Raw genomic sequence first — 18,765 nt, 5'->3', positions numbered from 1 at the left:
CCTTGCCCCTTCTTATTGTTTCACACTCTGGTTTTCCTTTGAGGATAATTTCCTCCTTACTTTCTGTGTACCTGTTTTGGGTCAGCTGGTCCTCAAAGCTCAGACAGGAAACACATGACCAGGGCCATACCAGTCACTGCAAAAGGTTCCAGACTGGTCTGAGACTCAGCCAGAGAGGTGAGATGTACCGTGAGAGGCCTGGCTGAGCTGCCACAGTGTCCATAAACCTCTTCATCTTCTGGAGACCTCCTGGGCTTCCTAGCCTTACAGTGGCCCAGGACTTGCCTTCTGCCCGCTAACTCCTATAGGCCTTTCTGACCTCACGTGACTCCCCCATATATTAGGCCTGTGACCTTACTTAGTAGACAGTCTGTGCCTCTGTTTCTTCATCTATAAAATGGGATACTGCCTACCACAAAGGGTTGTTTTAACAGAGAACTGAATAACGTGATCCACATAAAAAAGTGTTCTGCCCTGAATCTGGCGCAGAGCAATTGCTCAATAAATATTTAATTGTTCAGTTTAGCTTTTGGAGCACAAGACCTCACACAAAAAGAAGAGATGGCATCTCGCTGGTATGTTTTAGGTCATTTCCTGTATTGAGAATGGCTCAGAGTTTGGGGAGCCTGGAAGATGAGGCCAAATACTCCGCTAGCTATTACGTTACTGTTTCCACGTGGCCTAACTCCTCGATTCACACCTAATTTGCTCCCATCTTGTATTAGTTGCCTATACAAATATATACATCAAAAGGAAATAAATTAATGACATTGTAGGTGTCCCCTAGGTATGGTTTCCAGGTTCCCAGTAAACTCAAGCTCCAGCTGGTGATCAGAAATCCCTTTTGACTGTCTTTATTCTACTGCCATCCTGTGGCCAGCCTGTGCCACTGCAGCAGTGTGGACCGGATGTGGCGGAGTTTTGTCTGGGTCCTCCCTGTGCCTGGGAAGGGGCTCCTTGGGAGGAAGGGAGTGCAGCTGAATGGCCTTCTTGAGTCCCCCACCAGCAGGCAGGAGTCTGGGTGTGAATCACCAGTCCTGACTTGATTTCTGTTTGATGAACCTTAAGGACAGATAGTACAGGATCACGAAGCCACAACTGATGCCAATGACAAAGAAGTAGATGGCGTAGAGCGGATAAGAGTTCAGGCCCATGGAATTGAGGATCTGCGGACAGAGACATCAGTGAGCTCATTAAGAACACGCTCAGAGGGCTGCTGTCTACGTACAGTCAAGGCCTGGGCTACTTACCATGTCTCCCGGGATACGGATGGTGATGTTGCCAGCTTCCATGTAATAAGCGTGCCCACTAAACTGGATCTTCATCAGCCCTTCAAAACACCATCGGAGGAAGGACACCTTGGAAATCAACGCAGGCACTGGAGAGAGTGAGAGTCATATTATTCAAAGGGTCTAACCACCTGCCTCCTAGGAAGTGAGTCTGCAGAGATGCCGTGGTGGCTCTGACCCAGGGGCAGCAAGTCCCCTGAGGGAGCTGAGAGCGGGGGAGAGAACAAAAGGGTGAAAGGGCAGAGGGGAAGCTGGAGACATGGACTGCTGGGACAGAGCGGCTGAGTGGCTGCAGGATCACCGTGCACTTGACCTACAGTAACTACTCCAGAGAGTAATTTCACTAGGTGTCCAGCATGTGCTTGACCTATAGTAACTCCACAGAGTAATTTCATCAGGTGTCCAGCACGTGCTTGACCTATAGTAACTCCACAGAGTAATTGATTAGGTCCAGCACGTGCTCAGCTTCACAGAACCTATGGACTCTGGAGTCCCAGCAGCCCCACACCAGAGATTACAGAGATGACTGAGTCTGTACCCTGACCCCATGGAGGCATCCTGGCTCAGGCAGGAGGAGGAAGCAGTGAACCCTGCCCAGCTCATCAGGAAAGGCCCATGGAAGGTGAAGAGCGGTGATCCACAGGCTCAGTTGTGAGGGCGTGGAGTGTACTGGGGGCTTCAGAAGAGTCGGGTGGAGGCAGCCAGGAATGAGCAGCCCCGGGCCCACTGGGACAAAGCAGTGACTGGCTCCGTACCTTAGGGAGCTAGCGCTGCAGGGGTGAGGGTTCAGATGAGGAACCAGGGTCATAGACACCAGCCTATCACAGTTGGCCCAAGATCAGCTGATAGGAGCCAGGGCAGGGGATGACGCAAGAGGACATTTCAGAAAGACATGGGTGGAAGAAGTGATTTGGCTCACTGGTGATGTAGGGAGGGAGAGTCAAAAGTGGCCCCTGGATGTCAGCCGGGCTGTATGAGAAGATGCCATCTGCCCCACCCCACCAAGGAGCCCTTCCTTTGAATCTGCTCCCAACTCTGAGTTGGACTGAAGTAATGAGCTCACAACGCCAGAGGAAAGCAGACTGATCCAGTCACAGAAGGCCTCAAAAAGCTTGAGCAGGTGAGAAGAGCTGACCTCACCTGTCCACAGATTGTCCAAGCTTATCATGAAGCCCCCAGTGAGGTAGAAGGAGTTGTAGAGAGCGTTGCCGAAGAAGGAGGACATGTGAAAGGTGGGGAGCAGGGCAGCGGCGGCCAGGGCCATGACCCGGCAGCAGAAGACCACCAGCCACACCAGCAGGAAGTGCAGCAGGAAGGGCTCGAGGCCTGGGCGCAGGTTGGCCAGCCAGTAGATGGGCATTCCATAGATGATGATGTAGACACAGTGCTCAGGAAACTCCCCCAGGATCTGCAAAGGATGTGAGCCAGCGCCTTTATTTGCTGCTGATCTTTCAGTGTTCAAAGGCAGCAGCCCCCAGTGTCCCCAGCCTTCCCTCCTGATGGTGACTGGGGTTGCCACTGGAGGGTTAGTGGGCACAGGTGTGTGGGACCCACAGCATGAACTCACTGCTGACTTCCCCCTGCAGATGCTGTATGCTCCCTCTGGGGCAGTTCAGAGCTCTGGAGACCTGGTTTCAAATCCCTACTCTGCCTACCCAGACATGGTAGCTGTGTGGCCTGGAGGCAGCCACTTAACTTCTCTGAGCCTCCACTTCTTTGAAATGAGGACCGTCAAACCTTCCAATCTGCTTTCCAGGGACGTGGAAAGACTGGAGAGGTGAAGTATGCTAGTTGTGTTTCCCTCCTCTTCTCTGTTAGGTTTCTGGTGGGCAGAAAATTGTCATTCCTGGTCCATGGTCCTAGCCTTCTGATAAATGTTTGAAAAATTTATCAGAGACTCATCAAGTCTCTGAAACTCTCCTAAGGATTCTGGCATCTGCAACCACAGATGATGCTCAGCCCCACCGCTGAGCAAAATGCTTCCCTGTAACATCTGTATAATGTGGAGAAGATTCTTCTGCCCACTGTTCCATGTGGCACTCACTCTGAAGCCTGACCAGTCACCTTGGCAAAGAAATATGGCCCCGCCGTGTACAGCCCATCTTCTAGTTCATAGTAAAGCAGTGCCCTCTCTGAGTGACCTAAAAAGGGGAGAAAAGGAGAATGAAAAAATGAAATTACAGTGTTGCTGTTTGAGTCTCTCTTTGTACAATTAAAACTAGTTTTATTGCCTCAATGTCATATATTAAAAAAAAAGGCAATTTTTGATCCTAATTTAGATGTTTATAATTCTGTGACTTGTGCATTGCTGTCAATATAACTCCTGCTAGGAGAGAAAAGCCTCAGACTCCTAGGTCATTTGTTCTCATTTGCAAATACTGATATTAATATATGAAGTTTAAAAACAACCCTCAGCTTTTATTTAGCACTCATGGTGAAATTGTTCAGCAGACCTGTCTCCTCCAGGAGCTATACGGAACTCAGGCCAGCCCTGATCCAGTTCAGAGCGTGGCTGACACGGCCCTGCATGTGGGTCACAGAGAGCAGGCCACACTCACATTTGGAGATGACATCCAGGATCACGTTGAAAGGGACAAGAGCTCCGATCATGAACAAGAGGGCCGCCGTGTCCGTCAAGGAGAGCTGGATAGCCCCGTGGCCGTAGTAGAGGAACCCGATGATCAGGGACATCAGGCAGGCCTCCGCCCCGTGGATGAGGAGGGTTGGCAGATCTCGGAAGTCGTTGGAAATCTGACGACTTAAAAAACAGAAGAAAGAGGTGCCAAGGGAACACCGGACCCCAGCACTGTGACCTTGGCCATGTCCTGTAATCTCCGTAAGCCTCATTTTTCTCCTCTGTAAAATGGGAAGAGTGGTGCCCTCCTCACAGTTACTGTGTGGGTCAAGTGAGGTGACTGATGAGCGCATCTGTCTCACAGTCGGTACTCAGGAAATGATTGTGACTTTTACCAACACTGTATCCCCTTGCAATTTTGTTTAAAGAAGTCATCCTGAGGAAATAGCCAATCAGAAGTGTAACTATGTATGTACAAGGAGACAAAAGATATAAGACTTCTATCCCTGGGTCAGGAAGATGCCTTAGAGGAGGAAATGGCAACCCACTCTAGTATTCTTGCCTAGAAAATCCCATGGACAGAGAAGCCTGACAGGCTACAGTCCACAGGGTCACAAAGAGTCAGACACAACCAAAGCGACTTAGCATGATATCATTTATATATTAAAATATTTATGTGCATGGAAGCATCCTGGACTCACACCAAACACTCAGATCTGGTTTTCTGTGAGGGCTCACATAGCAGGGAAATTTCCCTTGTCACTTGAGGGTCTCCTGTATCAATTAAATTTTTTACAATGATTCTGGGTGACTTCTACGAGCATCTGGCTAGCAAGGAAATGTTGATTTTGTTTAAAGAATCAAAGGAACAGGAGTTCTCTGTATCACATGGAGGGCTGGTGCTGATTTTTTCAAATGACCCTACCTCTTCAAATTAAATTCCTCCTTCAAATTCACTTTAGCTCGAAAGGGCTTAATTTGATACAACTAAGACTTTTGGGGGCTAAGGGGGTGATGAAATGGCAAATAATTACCGGATCAGTATGGCAAACTGCTGTAGGGGGCCAGGCAGCTTAGTGGGAGCCTGGAATAGGTTGGTGTCAGGAGCCGGGCTGTCAGGAGATAGAGAGTGTCATGGGGGTGTAGGGACGGCCACTTTCTGCAGGGTGCTCTCCCCACCGGGCCACCCATTGCCTTACCTCTGCACACAAGTGCCCACACTCTGCTCCCTTGACTCCGCTGTCCATAGAAAGTCATCAAAGCCACGCACTTTTTCTTTAAACAAGGCCGCAAGGGACCGAGCCGTCTCCCTGGTGGCCACTTCCTGCTCTTTGCTTCGTCTGTCAATGCTGGTCAAGTCCACTGTAAGCATCGGGAGCGGGGCCATGGGTGACCTGGGTCCCACAGGTGCTCATAGCCCCGATGCTGTCAGAGGGGACCCTGGGACACGCTCCCCACCCTCTGAGAATGGACCACAAAGTGATCAGAACAGAGGCAGAGAGATGCCCAGGGGGACTCACTCTTCACCTCTCTGCCTCTTTCCTTTCCCCATTTTCATGACACATCTCAAGGCAGGAAAACATCTCAGAGAGGCCTTGTAAATCATGAAGGGTCCCCTCACTGTGTAGGGCCATAACTTCAAGTGTCAGATTCTCTGGGCACTGCCAGGCCATGCCCTCGGATTTGTGAGGCATGAATAATATAAAATTGTATCTGTGAGGCATAATAATATAAAATTAAGAAAAAGATTTGTTTTTCCTGATGTGGGCACCTGATTTCTGGCAACTTCTCTCTAGGGTTACAGTATGTTGCTTTCAGTGGCCAGGCTGGCAGATGCCCTCTGCCCCCTTATCTGGGGATGACCGACCAGAGGATGACACACTGGCAGGAAGCCAAGCTGATATCTGAGCACAGGGAGATGGATGACCTCCCGGGGAGTTCACAGTGTGAGTGAGTGCAGAGGGTGAGAGCTGATGGGCCAGAAAGAGTGGCCTCTTAGAGGGTTGGAGGGTGGATACTGGGAGAAGGGTGTTCCCTCCTGGGCACGGGAGGTGAGAGGCCCATTTCTGCACCTGACTGCAAGAACTCCAGTCTTCTCATTTGTAAGGACGAAGATGACCATGGTCTGGCAGGGCCGCAAGGGTCAAAGGGACACCCTCTGCAGTGTCTGCCCTCAAGGAACTGGTCCTTACCCACATGTGTATTGGGAAGGCCCTTGCTATACTAGGCCATCCTGGGAGGAAGGCTGGGCTCCAGGTGATCTATGTTTGGGACAAACCACAGCTGCTGCTCTCCTGGCCCTGGTACAGCCATGCAGCCTGTCCAGCAGCTATGGCACTGCTCAGCACTCAGGACCCAGGGCCTGCTTTCAAGGTGGGCACCTGGAAAGGCATCTGTCCCCGCAAGAATTGAGGGCCATGTGCTGAGGTCTCAGGACCCCAAGCAGGAAGGCATCTCTGGTGCTGACAGCAATTTTCATATCTAGAGACTCACAGGTCAAGACCCCCCAAAAGGCACTGAACTGGTCTGTGCTTTGGGTCTCCCATCCACAGCCTCTGGGTTCCCTGCCTTTGTGGGGGAACCAGGGCACAGCTTTAAGATTTCCTAGTGGCTTCCAACTCCAAATTTCCTGTTCTCCCTACAGAACCTGAATAAAGACCATAATTCCAGAAACTGATCCAAACTCTCTTGGATTATATGTCCTCTGGTTTGGAGTTCTCAGGAGGTTCTTAATAGACATGTGCACAAGGGTGTGCCATTCGTAGCATTTGATGCTGGGTAAACTGAAGCCTGTAATACATCTCATTTCCTCCCCTGCCTCCATCCTTGGTCCTATTCCCCTGAAGCCCCTGAGAGTTTCTCTCCTGGCAGGGTTGGGGTCGAGGAGAGCCCTGTTCCATGCCTCTGGCCTGGCTGACTCACCATAGTAGTCAGCAGGGTTGCTGTACCGCGGACAAGGGTGGCCGACTGCGGTGAAATACTGAACCATGTGCTGGGCTGCCCCCAGGTAGATGGTGGTGCCAGACGTCATCAGGAGGACCAAATCAAACAGCCCGAAGATATCGGAGCGCGGCTGGTGGATGGAGAGGAGCACCAGCCTGTTGCCTTTGGCCAGCCTAGACAGTGTTTTCACCAGGTTGTGGGCCGTGAAGCTGTCGAGCCCAGACGTGGGTTCATCCAGGATAAGGATTCCTTCCCAACACAGAGAAGCCTGGTTTAATGGGCAGGACTCCAGTTGGACCAGATTAAGCCAGGCGGCTCACGCGGGCCCCTCCTGCCTCACCTGGGTTCCACAGCAGCTGCACTCCGATGCTGACTCTGCGCCGCTCGCCCCCCGACACGCCCCGCACGTAGATGTTGCCCACGCGCGTGTTGGCGCATTGCCGCAGCCGCAGCTCCGCGATCACGTCGTCCACCTGGGTGAGAGGGAGGGCGGTCCCGGGGCTTTAGAGAGGCTGCGCGGGCCTGCTCCGGGCCAGGCAGATTGGGCTCTAAAGTAAAGACCCCTGAGTTTAAGGCTCTGGCCTACATTTCCCTGATGCAGTGTTTGTTCCCGGATTCTTTCCACGCATCGGGAGCAGCTCCCACTGCTGAGCAAGGCACCACTTGCTGGGACTGTGGCCATGTCCCGGCTCCCCGCCAGCACGGAGAACCGGAAAACAAGTAAGCAAATATTTATCCCACATTTGGGGCTAAGATGGGACAACGGGGCAAGGAAGGCAGGGCTGAGCATTTGGTGGATTTTTTCTGATGGACAGATGGTGAGCCGGCTTGCTCACAGTTGGCCTGGAATGGCTGGACCCTGAGGCAGGGAGGGAAGGAAGCGCAGGGGAAGGATGTCATAGCTTCTTGGGGTCACTGGGATTAATTAGTTACCCTTTTGTCGCGCTGGGCCTGGGAGAAGTTTCTGGGCAGACGCAGTTGGGCAACAAAAGCCAGGGTCTCCCGGACGGTGAGGTTGGGGAGCAGCTGGTCATGCTGGCGAACATGGGCCACACACTTCCTCACCAGCTGCGCTGTGCTGGGCTGCCCATTGATCCAGATTTGGCCTGACTTAATCTTGCCGCCAGGGCCTCGCCCAGTGATCACATCCAGCAAAGAGGCTCGCCCACAACCTGAGAAACCACCAGAAATATCCCTGAGGGGCTTCCCTGGTGGTCCAGTGGTTAAGAATCTGCCTTCCCATGCAAGGGACCCAGGTTCAATCCCTGGTCTGGGAACTAAATCCTGATCCAGAACTAGGAACATTCCCCACTCTTGCCACCCTCACAACCTCCCCTGACCCTAACCCAGCCAAACAGATAAATATTAAAGAGAAAATATATTCCCAAGAACGGACTTCTGCAGGGACCAGGTTGGAAGCTTCTGCTGCCCACGCACCCTCCAGCCACCATGTTCTGCTCTGTCCTTCCCTAGGGTGGCACAGCCCTCTAACCTGCATGGAGCAGCCAACTTGAACATCCTTAGGAATCTGGGGTGTTCAGGTCAGGCCAGCCTGTGGCTACGTGATAGAAGGCTGGAGTCCTGGTTGTCACAGGACTGCCTGTGCTGAGAGTGTATGTCCCCTCCCCCAAGCAGGGCTGGTGTTAATTGTACTAGGAAGCTTAACTATTTTTGCCTGGCAAACCTGCCAGCAACATTTCATCATTCCCCATCATTTGGCTCAGAAGCTGGCATTGTGGGAAAGACTAGTTTTGGAGAATTAATAAGGTATCTTTTAAAAATGCAAAACTGAAACCTGTTTTCAGAAAGGGAGAAAAAAAGAGAGAAGTAATAGATGTGGAAATGATTTTTAAACTATAGCACAGTAGTTCTGAATTTCTCTATACTTTTATTTTTATCAGTATTACTTTTCACTTTCTCTTTAAAAAAATAGATCTATTACATACAAATTAATGCCATCCACTTCTGAATGACATAGAAATTGCTATCAATTTGGGGAAGTGTCCGATTGGATCAGGTTCCATGAGATTCTGTGAGAGACTCTTTGATGGCCATTTAATAGGGCTTAGGGTCTAGGAAGGCGTTCTTAAACAAAGCTGCCAAGAACAGCTCAGTCCAATTCCCCTAGGCAGGGTTTTGGTTTCTTTATTGTAAATTCCTTTTGGAGTGAAAAATTTCCAAGTAGTTTTTAAACAGAGAAAGCGCCAATGCACAGATGTAACGACTCTTCCTTGCCACATTCCCAGGCCTTTTGCAAGCAGCCCCCTGCCCACAGCCCCATGTCCCCTTTAATTTGTGCATAAAAGCAAAAATCGAGTAGCCTCTTCAGTCATCCTTCTGCTTACGGACCAGAGGTTTTCAGCGTAGAAAGGGACCTGTCCACTGCCTCCTGGGTGCACCTCATTCAAGAGAACTTAGGAGGCACAAAATAGCCGGGGGGAAGCCAGAGGGAGGGTTCTGGCCTTACTCCTGGCTCAGCCTGGATACCACTGGATCCAGGCTCTGGAAGCACAGGGGACTTTCCCAACACAGGGACCTTAGGATTCCCAATCAGGGGGCAGAAAGAGCACGTTTCCTGAACAAAACTGTGAGAGGTGTGGGTGGTCTTTCCAGCGGAGGTTGTCAGGGTATGTTTGGGGAGATCCTCCGTGAATCAGGAGAAAACACCCACAGGCATTCAAGACTCTGCCACCTCAGTAAATTCATTCATTGGAAAAGCACCACTGCTGATTCTATAGAAGCTTAAATGCCTGGGGCTGTTTGAATTAATTTTATTTTACTATTATAATTTTGGTGAGCAGAGTATGCTTCCCTCCTGGATCAGACGGTAAAGAATCTGCCTGCAATACAGGAGACGTGGGTTCGATTCCTGGGTCGGGAAGATCCCCTGGAGAAGGGAATGGCAATCCACTCCAGTATTCTTGCCTGGAGAATCGCATGGCAGAATATAAGTCACAGGTGGTATAATTGATAACCTTTCTAAAAAATCATTTAAATAATTTCAGCCAAGTAAACCTGTAGCTAAACAACACTAGCCTAGAATCGAAAATCACACACTCAGTGTGTGATTCCTGCTTGGCCTCTCCTGACTTACCTTTCTTCAACCACAAATCAGGGATTCTAGCTGTGGTGGTCAGGATTAACTGTGATGACTCTTAGCTTGAAGTGCCTAGTTAAGCCCTTGTGTTCCCTAGATCCCCAGTTCATGAAGAAAAAGCAGGTGTAACCAGAAAAGCTACCAGGTGTTAACAAACAAAACTGGCCCATGAAGTTTCCACATTTTTCTTGTTAGATCAGAATTGCAGGGCCAGGACCAGCAGTTGGCAGGACTTGACCTGTGGGTGTTGTTTCGGTGACAAAGTTCATTGGCACATATCCTCTCATTTGATCTCTGGTTAGACAGTAAACAGAATTTCCCCAGCAGAAGACTAAAAGTTTGGAGCAGATGGTCAAAAAGTTGAGTAATCTCTACTTCTGGAAATGATTAATTGGAAGGTATAAAGTGCTCCCTCTGACACTGTGTAAGGGAGAAATGCCTTTGATCTGTGTTTAAAAAATAAACAACAAACCCCAAGTGGAGTCAACTTGTGCTAAGCCCCATGTCCCCAGACTGAGATGTAATACCTAATTTAATTATAGTTTCAATCTCTCCTGGGAATAGAATCTTAAACTAGCCCATCTGAAATTGCCTAGTCAGCACTGATAGACCCCTGCTGCTGCTGCTAAGTCGCTTCAGTCGTGTCCGACTCTGTGTGACCCCTTAGACAGAAGCCCACCGGGCTTCCCCGTCCCTGGGATTCTCCAGGCAAGAACATTGGAGTGGGTTGCCATTTCCTTCTCCAATGCGTGAAAGTGAAAAGTGAAAGTGAAGTCGCTCAGTCGTGTCCAACTCTTAGCGACCCCATGGACTGCAGCCTACCAGGCTCCTCCGTCCATAGGATTTTCCAGGCAAGAATACTGGAGTGGGGTGCCATTGCCTTCTCTGGATAGACCCCTACTGTCCCCCAGAGAAAGGTGACCTTGCCTAAAACAATCAGCCCTTTGCTAGAATAACTTCCTCGTCCTACTTCGTTCTGCCTGTAAAAGTCTTTCAATTTGTACAGCTCTCCAGAGCTTTTGGCTTCCCAGGTGGCACTAGTGGTAAAGAACCCCCCTGCCAGTGCAGGAGACATGAGAGACGAGGGTTTGATCCCTGGGTTGGGAAGATCCCCTGGAGGAGGGCATGGCAACCCACTCCAGTATTCTTGCCTGGAGAACCCAATGGACAGAGGAGCCTGGTGGGCTGTGGTTCATAGGGTTGCAAAAAGAGTCAGACATGACTGAAACAACTTAGCACGCACACCAAAGCTATTGGGCTGGAGCCAACATCTTATGGAAAAATCCAAATAAACTTTCCGGTCCACACAATACTTTCTGCCAGATGGGATGCTGCCCAATTCATGAACTGTTGAATAAAACCAATAAGATCTTTACAATTTAATCTGCTGATTTTTTTTTAAACATCTGAGAACCAGAAGACCAGAGTTCTAGTTCTTATTCTGCATTAAATATATGTCCTTAGGTAAATCATTCCTCTTTTCTAAACTTTGGTCTCACCTGTTAAATGAAGGGGGAATGATGCCGGGGCAGGAAGACCTCCTCTAAAGATGTTTTCACGGTGGTCAGGAGAAGGAAAGGTAGAATGCTGTGCGGGGAACAGAACTCTGTTCTCCAGGCCCCCTTCCAGCTCGTTCTACACTCTAAGTCTGGCCTGTGGAAGTGACTTTTTTTTCATTTTTTTTTTCATGGAAGTGACTTTTTGAAGCACTTGAGAAATCTGAATTTTTGCCAATGGTTGAAGGTTGAACTAAGACTCGGGGTATCCAAGACATGAGTTGTGGCAGGGGCTGTGCCTACCCACTGTCTGACTGAAATAGGAATCTGATGGCGGGGGAGGACAATGAATGAGTGTTCCTTGTGGTGGAGGAGTGCCCTGGAAAGAGCATTCAATTCCAAAGCTGCCTGATGCCTTCATCCTATATTAATGAAGGATCAGAGCTCTGGCTGCAGCTGCAAGAAGCCTGTTTGTGATTCATGAAAGCTAGTAAATAGAGGAGCTGAGATTTGAACCCAGCTCTGTCAGACCTGGAACTTGTGCTCTCACAACTCTGCTGTATTGTTCTGTTGCTCAGCAAAGTTCTGTGAGGAGCGTCCATTTGTTGGAGGGACTGCCTTGTATCCCAGGAGAGAGAGAACCCATTGCCCCGCTATTTGCCCCTAGTGGTACCTGAGCTCCCTATGACGGCCAGCATCTGTCCACTCCTCATTTTGAAGCTCAGGTTCTGAATGCCCTGCTCACAGGAGTCCTTGTGAGATGTCCAGGGCATCTTGAAGTGAGCCAGCTGCTTAAACCAAGGTACCTGGGAGGCCATATCCATCTGTGGGGAGACATAGAAAGGTTCCTCAGAAAGCTTCACCTTCTGTTCAGCTCCCTCCAAGAGAAATCCTCCTCCCAAAACACAACAGGCCTGAGGGGGGTCCCCCACCCAGGCTCTGTCAGATATGGAGGCGGGCTCCACCATGCTGAGAACCTGAAGCTGCCATTTCCAAGTCTGAAGAGAACAGGTGGGAAGCATTTGTAATAGCAGAACAGAAATAAAAACACGACGTGGGGCAAAATGATGTTTTCACTCAACAGTGATTTACTAATAATTTATCAAGTGTTTACTGTGTGCAAGGCATTGTGTTCGTCTGTTTATTATGTCCCTCATCTCATTCAGTCCTCACTGCAGACCTATAACGTGTACTGTTATTAGATTGGCTGAAATTTTCATTTGGGCTTTTCCATAACATCTTATACAAGTCTGTAGATTGGGTAATAGTATTATACGGTGGTTAATGTCTCAGTTTTGATCACTGTGCTACGGGAAAGCAAGATGTTAACATTAGGGGAAGGTGGACAAAGGGTATATAAGAACTCTGCACTATTTTTGCAGCTTTTTCAGAAGTCTAAAATTATTTCAAAATATAAAGTTTAAAAATAAGTTTAGAGATTTTTTTTCACACAGAATCACATGGTTGGCTTTATGTTTTAACAAAGGTCTCATTCTCTTTTTCATGGCCGTCAACCTCAGCTCCAACATGTGTAGTTGAGGGAAATCTCCATAGTGTTTGCACCCAACACATGAGGCCTCAGTGTAGCCTGAACTCTGTCCTTGGGGCAGAGGGTCCCCAGCTGGGACTCACCCTTCCCTTCTGCTTGGGGAATTGTTTGGCCCTCTCTGCTCCTCCCACCTGTCCTCAGCTGTGACTCTACCTGGTAGCTGAGATCTCGGACTTCCAAGGTGTTGGGCTGGCCACTGTATGTGAAGTACAGGCTGTTGTCACTTTCAGAGGAGAACACGCTGTCCTGGAGGCCCTGCTGGGAGACATGACAGCTGAGGAGCTTCTTTAGAAGGAGGACTTGGGAGGGAGGTGATCTGGAGAGGTGAGAGCAGGAGCTAGTGCGGATGGGATCCCAAGTGGGCAAAAGATGGATTTAGGCAGGAGGAGCCCAAGGGCTCTGAGAAAACGGGAGCACCCATGAGGGCAGGGCTTCTCTTCCCTGCAGAGAAAACTATGGGGCTTCCCTCCAGCTCCTGACCCAGAGAAGCTCAGCCACAGGCTGCTGGAACCTGATCCAAGTAACCTGTCATGAACAAGACCCAGACCCTGGACTGGAGAGAGCTTTGTGAGCCTCTGTGTTCGGAAAAGGCCGTTTAACTTTCCCTTTCCTGAATCTGGCTTAGTGTCTCATCCCAAACAGACTTTCTGTACCTAGCATGTGAGAGGAAAACAGCTGTCAACAAGCTAGTGCTCAATACTTGTGAAGACATTGCTCTTAGAAAAGTTGCATCTTGATAAGGATTTTGCACAACAAAGCTCTTCAAAATGCTGTTGGGAGATTTTGGAGTAAGTCCCTGTCATCACTGTTACCATCATCCTCTTCATTGTCGTCATCTTGCCGATGATGTTATTTTATGTAAGTCGCAAGTCATGTTGTGTTCACATAAACATGGCTGCTTTACCTGTGCTGTGCTTAGTCGCTCCGTCGTATCCGACTCTTTGTGACCCCACACACTGTAGCCCGCCAGGCTCCTCTGTCCATGGGGTTCTCCAGGCAAAAATACTGGAGTGGGTTGCCATGCCCTCCTCCAGGGGATCTTCCCAACCCAGGGATCGAACCCAGGTCTACTGCATTGCAGGTGGATTCTTTACTGTGTGAGCCACCAAGGAAGCCCATGAATACTGGAGTGGGTAGCCTATCTCTTTTCCAGGGGATCTTCCTGACTAGAAATTGAACCAGGGCCTCCTGCATCGCAGGCGGATTCTTTACCAACTGAGCTACCAGGGAAGCCCGCTTTATTTGAATATACATCAAGTAAATCAGTGTTTCATGGTATCAGCTGATAACATGAATGGTACTCACTATCTGCAGATCTGAATTCCTTCTGTTTTATCAGTTCAATCATTTAAATAGCTGAGGCCCAAACAAGGAAAAACTTGCCTTAAAAATTTTTCGCTTTTTAAAAATGCATTCAATTTCTGTTTCCTCGAGGTAGTGCAGGGAAAGTATGCATTCATTAACCAGTTCCTGTTGATTCCGATCTTCTCCCCTCAGGGCTGCTATTCCCCCACTGATACATTCCTTCCATCAGTCAATCAAGCATCCAGCAAACACGAGGAGGCCCATAACATGCTTTAGGCTTGGAATTTGGGGTGTGACTGTGCAAAAGACAGTCTTTGGGAAGCTTAGAGTTTAGCGGACGAGACACTGAGGGTGGAGCAACACAGGCCAGATACAGAGGCATGATGTCCTTGACATGCCTGATCAAGGTGTATTTTCACTGCACACACAGTGTCCACGTGTACCTTACGTGAACACAACATAGCTTGGGACTTAACGTGAAAATGATACCCAACAGTCTTTTAAGCACCCCTGCAATGGTGGAGGTAAGGGGCCCTTAAAAGTGACATTGAGCCCAGTGGAGGTGAGGGAAATATATATGGTGATGGTGAGTTGCAAGCCCACTGTGAGTGGCCCCCAGAGTTCTGGGAGAGTGTGGAAACAGCCAACCAGATCTACTTACCTTGTTTAATGTTTGAACCAGTGTAGTCAAGGTCGCATATTATACAGAAAAACATTGGAAGATAAACAGCTAAGTCAGCAGAGGGATTGTCTTTGGGGTATAGGAAGGAATACAGCAGGGAGAGGTCTCTGAGGTGGGGAGAGAAGGTCCTGGGCAGGTTAGGGGCGGGGGGATGACTTTCAAAGCTATTGGTAAGTTTATGATGGGTATGGGAGTTCACTGTTCTTTAAACTGCTTTGTCTGAAATATTTCAAAATATGTTTTAAAGCAGAGAGAGGGTGTCCATTAGGGGAAGTCCAGAGTACTCCCAGCTGGAGGAGCTGGAGGTGAGGAGGTGAGGGGGTTGTGCCCTCGGAGATGGAGAATGCAACTCCTGGGGAGGTCAAGGGCAGCTCTGCGTTCTGGCAGGTCAGCCCTGACTCTCCTTCCCCACCTCCGCCACTAGCATTCTCACCGCCTAGTTTTCCCATTTTATTTGGTTAAACCATCTGAAAGTTGATCCATTATTGAGAGACTCACTTGGGCTAACATGCATTCTGCTTTTTTTTTCTTTTACAGATTTTTTTAATGTGGAGCATTTTAAAAAGTCTTTATTGGACAATATTGCTTCTGTTTCATGTTTCGGATTTTTTTTTGGCCTCAAGGCACGTGGGATCTTAGCTCTCTGACCAGGGATCAAACCTGCACCCCTGAATTTGGAGTGCAGAGTCTTAGCTACTGGACCACCAGGGAAGTCCCTACTTGCTTGTTTTTAAAAGGTAAATGTCTGCAGGAGGGATGTTAGTTGGTATAAGGAATGAGTTAGCTCTGCAACGAACACCTGGGCCAGAAGCTCACCAGGTTAGATTTTGGAAGTGGAAGAGTTGCTGAGAAAGGGTTGGACATTTTGGAGTCTGGAGCACGTTGTGCTGGTGACCTTAAACCTAGGGGTTCCACTCTCCAGGCTGGAGCTTGGAGAAGGTGAAGGGTGATGGGGCCCTGGGGAAAGAGGCATCAGGATGAGAAGACGAAAGAAAGGAGAGAGGCGTGTGCTACCTGCTCCTGGGTTCCTCCAACCCCTCTTCATCCTGGGCACAGTAGGCAGGCACAGACCAGCCCGGGGCCCCAGCCACCACAGGCAGCTCAACGCTCAGAAGAGAACTCGTGGCTGGGCGGGGGCTGCCTCTGTTCCATTTTGAAATATTTTCCTTGGCTCCTAGGAAGGATTTGTTAGACTCTTCCTGAGGTTTTGACAAACCCTCTGTATTTTTCAAATGCTTAAATATCTATTCGGCTGACACCTTAATCAGTATGACTGTCAGATCATCACTTGAATTTCTGACAGGTGACATGGAAAAAGCAAAAGCAGGTTTATTTGTAGGTAACCAGCTCAGCTCCTGCTGGGCTACATTGTAATTTCTCCTTGTATTAACTTCTGATCAAATTCCTGAGTCAGAAGCACAGAGTAGAAGGAAACTCAGGGAGCGCAGAGCCCAAGTTCCTTGTTCTCAGATGCAGAGGCTGTGCCCTGGGAAAGCAGTGATGTGCTGAAGACTCTGCACTGAGGCCTGGGCCCCTCTTGTCCTCCTCTGGCCAGGCTTTGGCCCATGGACTGAGAAGTCTGTGGGCTGAGGGCACTTGCCACTCTGGGTACTCACTACCCCAAATTCCCAGATGGCCTCAGGCCCTCTCCCAGGGCTGTGTGAACCTTGTCCTCGGCCCATCCCTTGGGGCACCCCAGGTCAGAGGGGCATTTGTCTGTGGAGGGGTGGATGTGATGGGTGGGAAGGGTGGGGTGGCCGTGCATGGGTGTGTGAGATCATGTGTGGTGCTGAGCATGGGCAGAGAAGGGAGACAGGCTGTGGCTTGTGTTGGAAGCCGCAAGTCCTAGAATTTCTGGGTTTACATCTGGTCTTCCATGTTGTGAAGAAGGTATGTCAACTTAGGAGGATAGAAACTATTTTATTTAATAGCTTTTAACTTGACTGATAATTTTTAAGTATCTAGGCACAGGATACAGTTTCACTGGAAAAGACCCAAAAGATTGAGGGCAGGAGGAGAAGAGGGCGATAGAGTATGAGATAGTTGGATGGAATCACCGACTCAATGGACATGAGTTTGAGGAAGCTCCAGGAGATGGTGAAGGACAGGGAAGCCTGGCGTGCTGCAGTCCATGGGGTTGCAAAGAGTTGGCCACAACTGAGAGACTGAACAACAACAAAGACACATAGCCCTCGGCCTCTTGTTCTGGGCACCATAAACGTTAGACTGTCACTCGGCACCTTGAGGAACAGGAGTGAAGGAAAGGAAGTTGGAAATGGCAGGGCCCGCACCCCTTCCTGGATGTCATATTCGGGCAGTTCTTTGCATCCCAAGCTGTGGTGTCTGAATTATCAGACCTTCTAGAAAGTGTCATTTTCAAAATCATTGGAGATTTTGTCTCCTATTCAGGCTGTACACACTGCAGTCACGGAGGAATCCTTTCCTGGCAGACATTGGCTCCCTGGGGTATTCCCAGAGCACAGGGGTTACCTGCTGTGGCTGAGAGCTGACTGCGAGGGTGGGTTCCTGGGGCCTGGCTGCAGTCAGGTGCTAGCAGCTCAAGGCCAGTCTGGGTGGCCTGAGGCCCTTCCTGTGGTGTGGAGTCCTCAGTCCTTCAGTCCTTCTGTCTCCACCCCTCACCCCTTCGCAGGCAATCGAAGACTGATCAAACAGCGGGGTCGGCTGGGGCTGGAAGGTGGGGACCTGCTTCCTCTCTGTGTTCTGATTTCACCTCTTGCTTCAAACCCTGCCCACATCCTGATTTCAGTCAAAGGCCATTTTTTTTTTTTTAAGGCAAACATTTCTCATGTTAAATGAGGACAGAAACCCTGGACAGAAACCTATTGGTCCCCTGCGGTCCTCTGTTCTTCCAGCTCTCTCCAGGGTCTTACGACTGCCTGCTGTAGCTGTATCTGGGGCATACGATCTGATGTTCTCACAAGGTTCTCTGCCACCCTGTCTCATCAGTTTGTTGTCACTGGGTCTCTGAACTTGATAGCCTCGGGGACAGAGGAGACACTGCAGTGTCCCCAGGCCATGTGAGCACATTTCTTTGTTGGAAAAAGTGAAAGTGTCAGTCACTTAGTCGTATTCGACTTTTTGTAACCCCATGTAGCCCACCAGGCTCCTCTGTCCGTGGAATTCTCCAGGCAGGAATACTGGAGTGGGTTGCGATTTCCTTCTCCAGGGGATCTTCCCAATCCAGGGATTGAACCCAGCTTTCCCACATTGCAGGCAGACTCTTTACTGACTGAGCCACCAGGGAAGCCCTTCTGTGATGGAGCTGCATTTAGAAAAGAGCCAGATCGGCCCAAGTCACAAACAAGACATCATTTCCCTGCAGGAGCCACCTTCAGGCAGGATGTGACCTCAGAGGCCCCCACCAGCCCCTGACCCCGCTTCCCTCAGCCCTTTGGTGCCCAGGAAGCAGAGTCCTGCTGTTTGTGGACCTGGCGGTTAGGACCGAAAGTTCCTTAGGAGGAGAGAAGAGTCTGATTCACCCCCTACCCACCAGGATGCTTGTGACCCACCATCACTCACCAAGTCATCCTGCGGAGCAGTGCTTCTCTCTAGCCCTGTCTTCTTTGGGGCCTCCTCTGCCATGGGGCCCTGCAGTGTCTGCGCTTTGACTCTGCAGTTTCCTTTGGGCTTAGCTGCTGCCGACCAGGGCCAATGTTGTCTGCTTCCCAGAGCCGGGCAACCTCTGGTCTGGCTCCCAGCATTCCTCTCTGGCAAGCCCTCCCACAAACACGGGCTGTGTGCTCTGCCCGCTGCTGAGATAACACACAGACACACACTGGCTAAAGGTACATCAGATAATGGCATCCAC

At 49.7% G+C, this 18,765-nt stretch overlaps 1 protein-coding gene across 2 annotated transcripts; it reads right to left on the bottom strand.

Annotated features, from left to right (window-relative positions):
• Positions 1-479: 479 nt before the first annotated feature.
• On the bottom strand, positions 480-18,761 carry ABCG8 (ATP binding cassette subfamily G member 8). 2 transcript variants are annotated; one of them, XM_005212594.5, is made up of 13 exons: positions 18,477-18,761; positions 13,103-13,207; positions 12,074-12,224; positions 7,741-7,979; positions 7,148-7,280; positions 6,787-7,056; positions 5,064-5,226; positions 4,899-4,976; positions 3,848-4,047; positions 3,354-3,430; positions 2,430-2,697; positions 1,251-1,378; positions 480-1,166 (listed from the first exon to the last, which is right to left on the bottom strand). In XM_005212594.5, the coding sequence occupies exons 1-13, from the start codon at positions 18,759-18,761 to the stop codon at positions 1,029-1,031; spliced, it is 2,235 nt and encodes a 744-aa protein (XP_005212651.1). In that variant the 3' UTR covers positions 480-1,028.
• Between the last annotated feature and the right edge of the window lie 4 nt (positions 18,762-18,765).

The sequence above is a fragment of the Bos taurus genome, chromosome 11, assembly GCF_002263795.3.
Source record: "Bos taurus isolate L1 Dominette 01449 registration number 42190680 breed Hereford chromosome 11, ARS-UCD2.0, whole genome shotgun sequence".
Lineage (NCBI taxonomy): Eukaryota > Metazoa > Chordata > Mammalia > Artiodactyla > Bovidae > Bos > Bos taurus.
The sequence above is the reverse complement of the archived record's forward strand: the minus strand, read 5'-3'. Positions and strand labels throughout refer to the sequence as shown.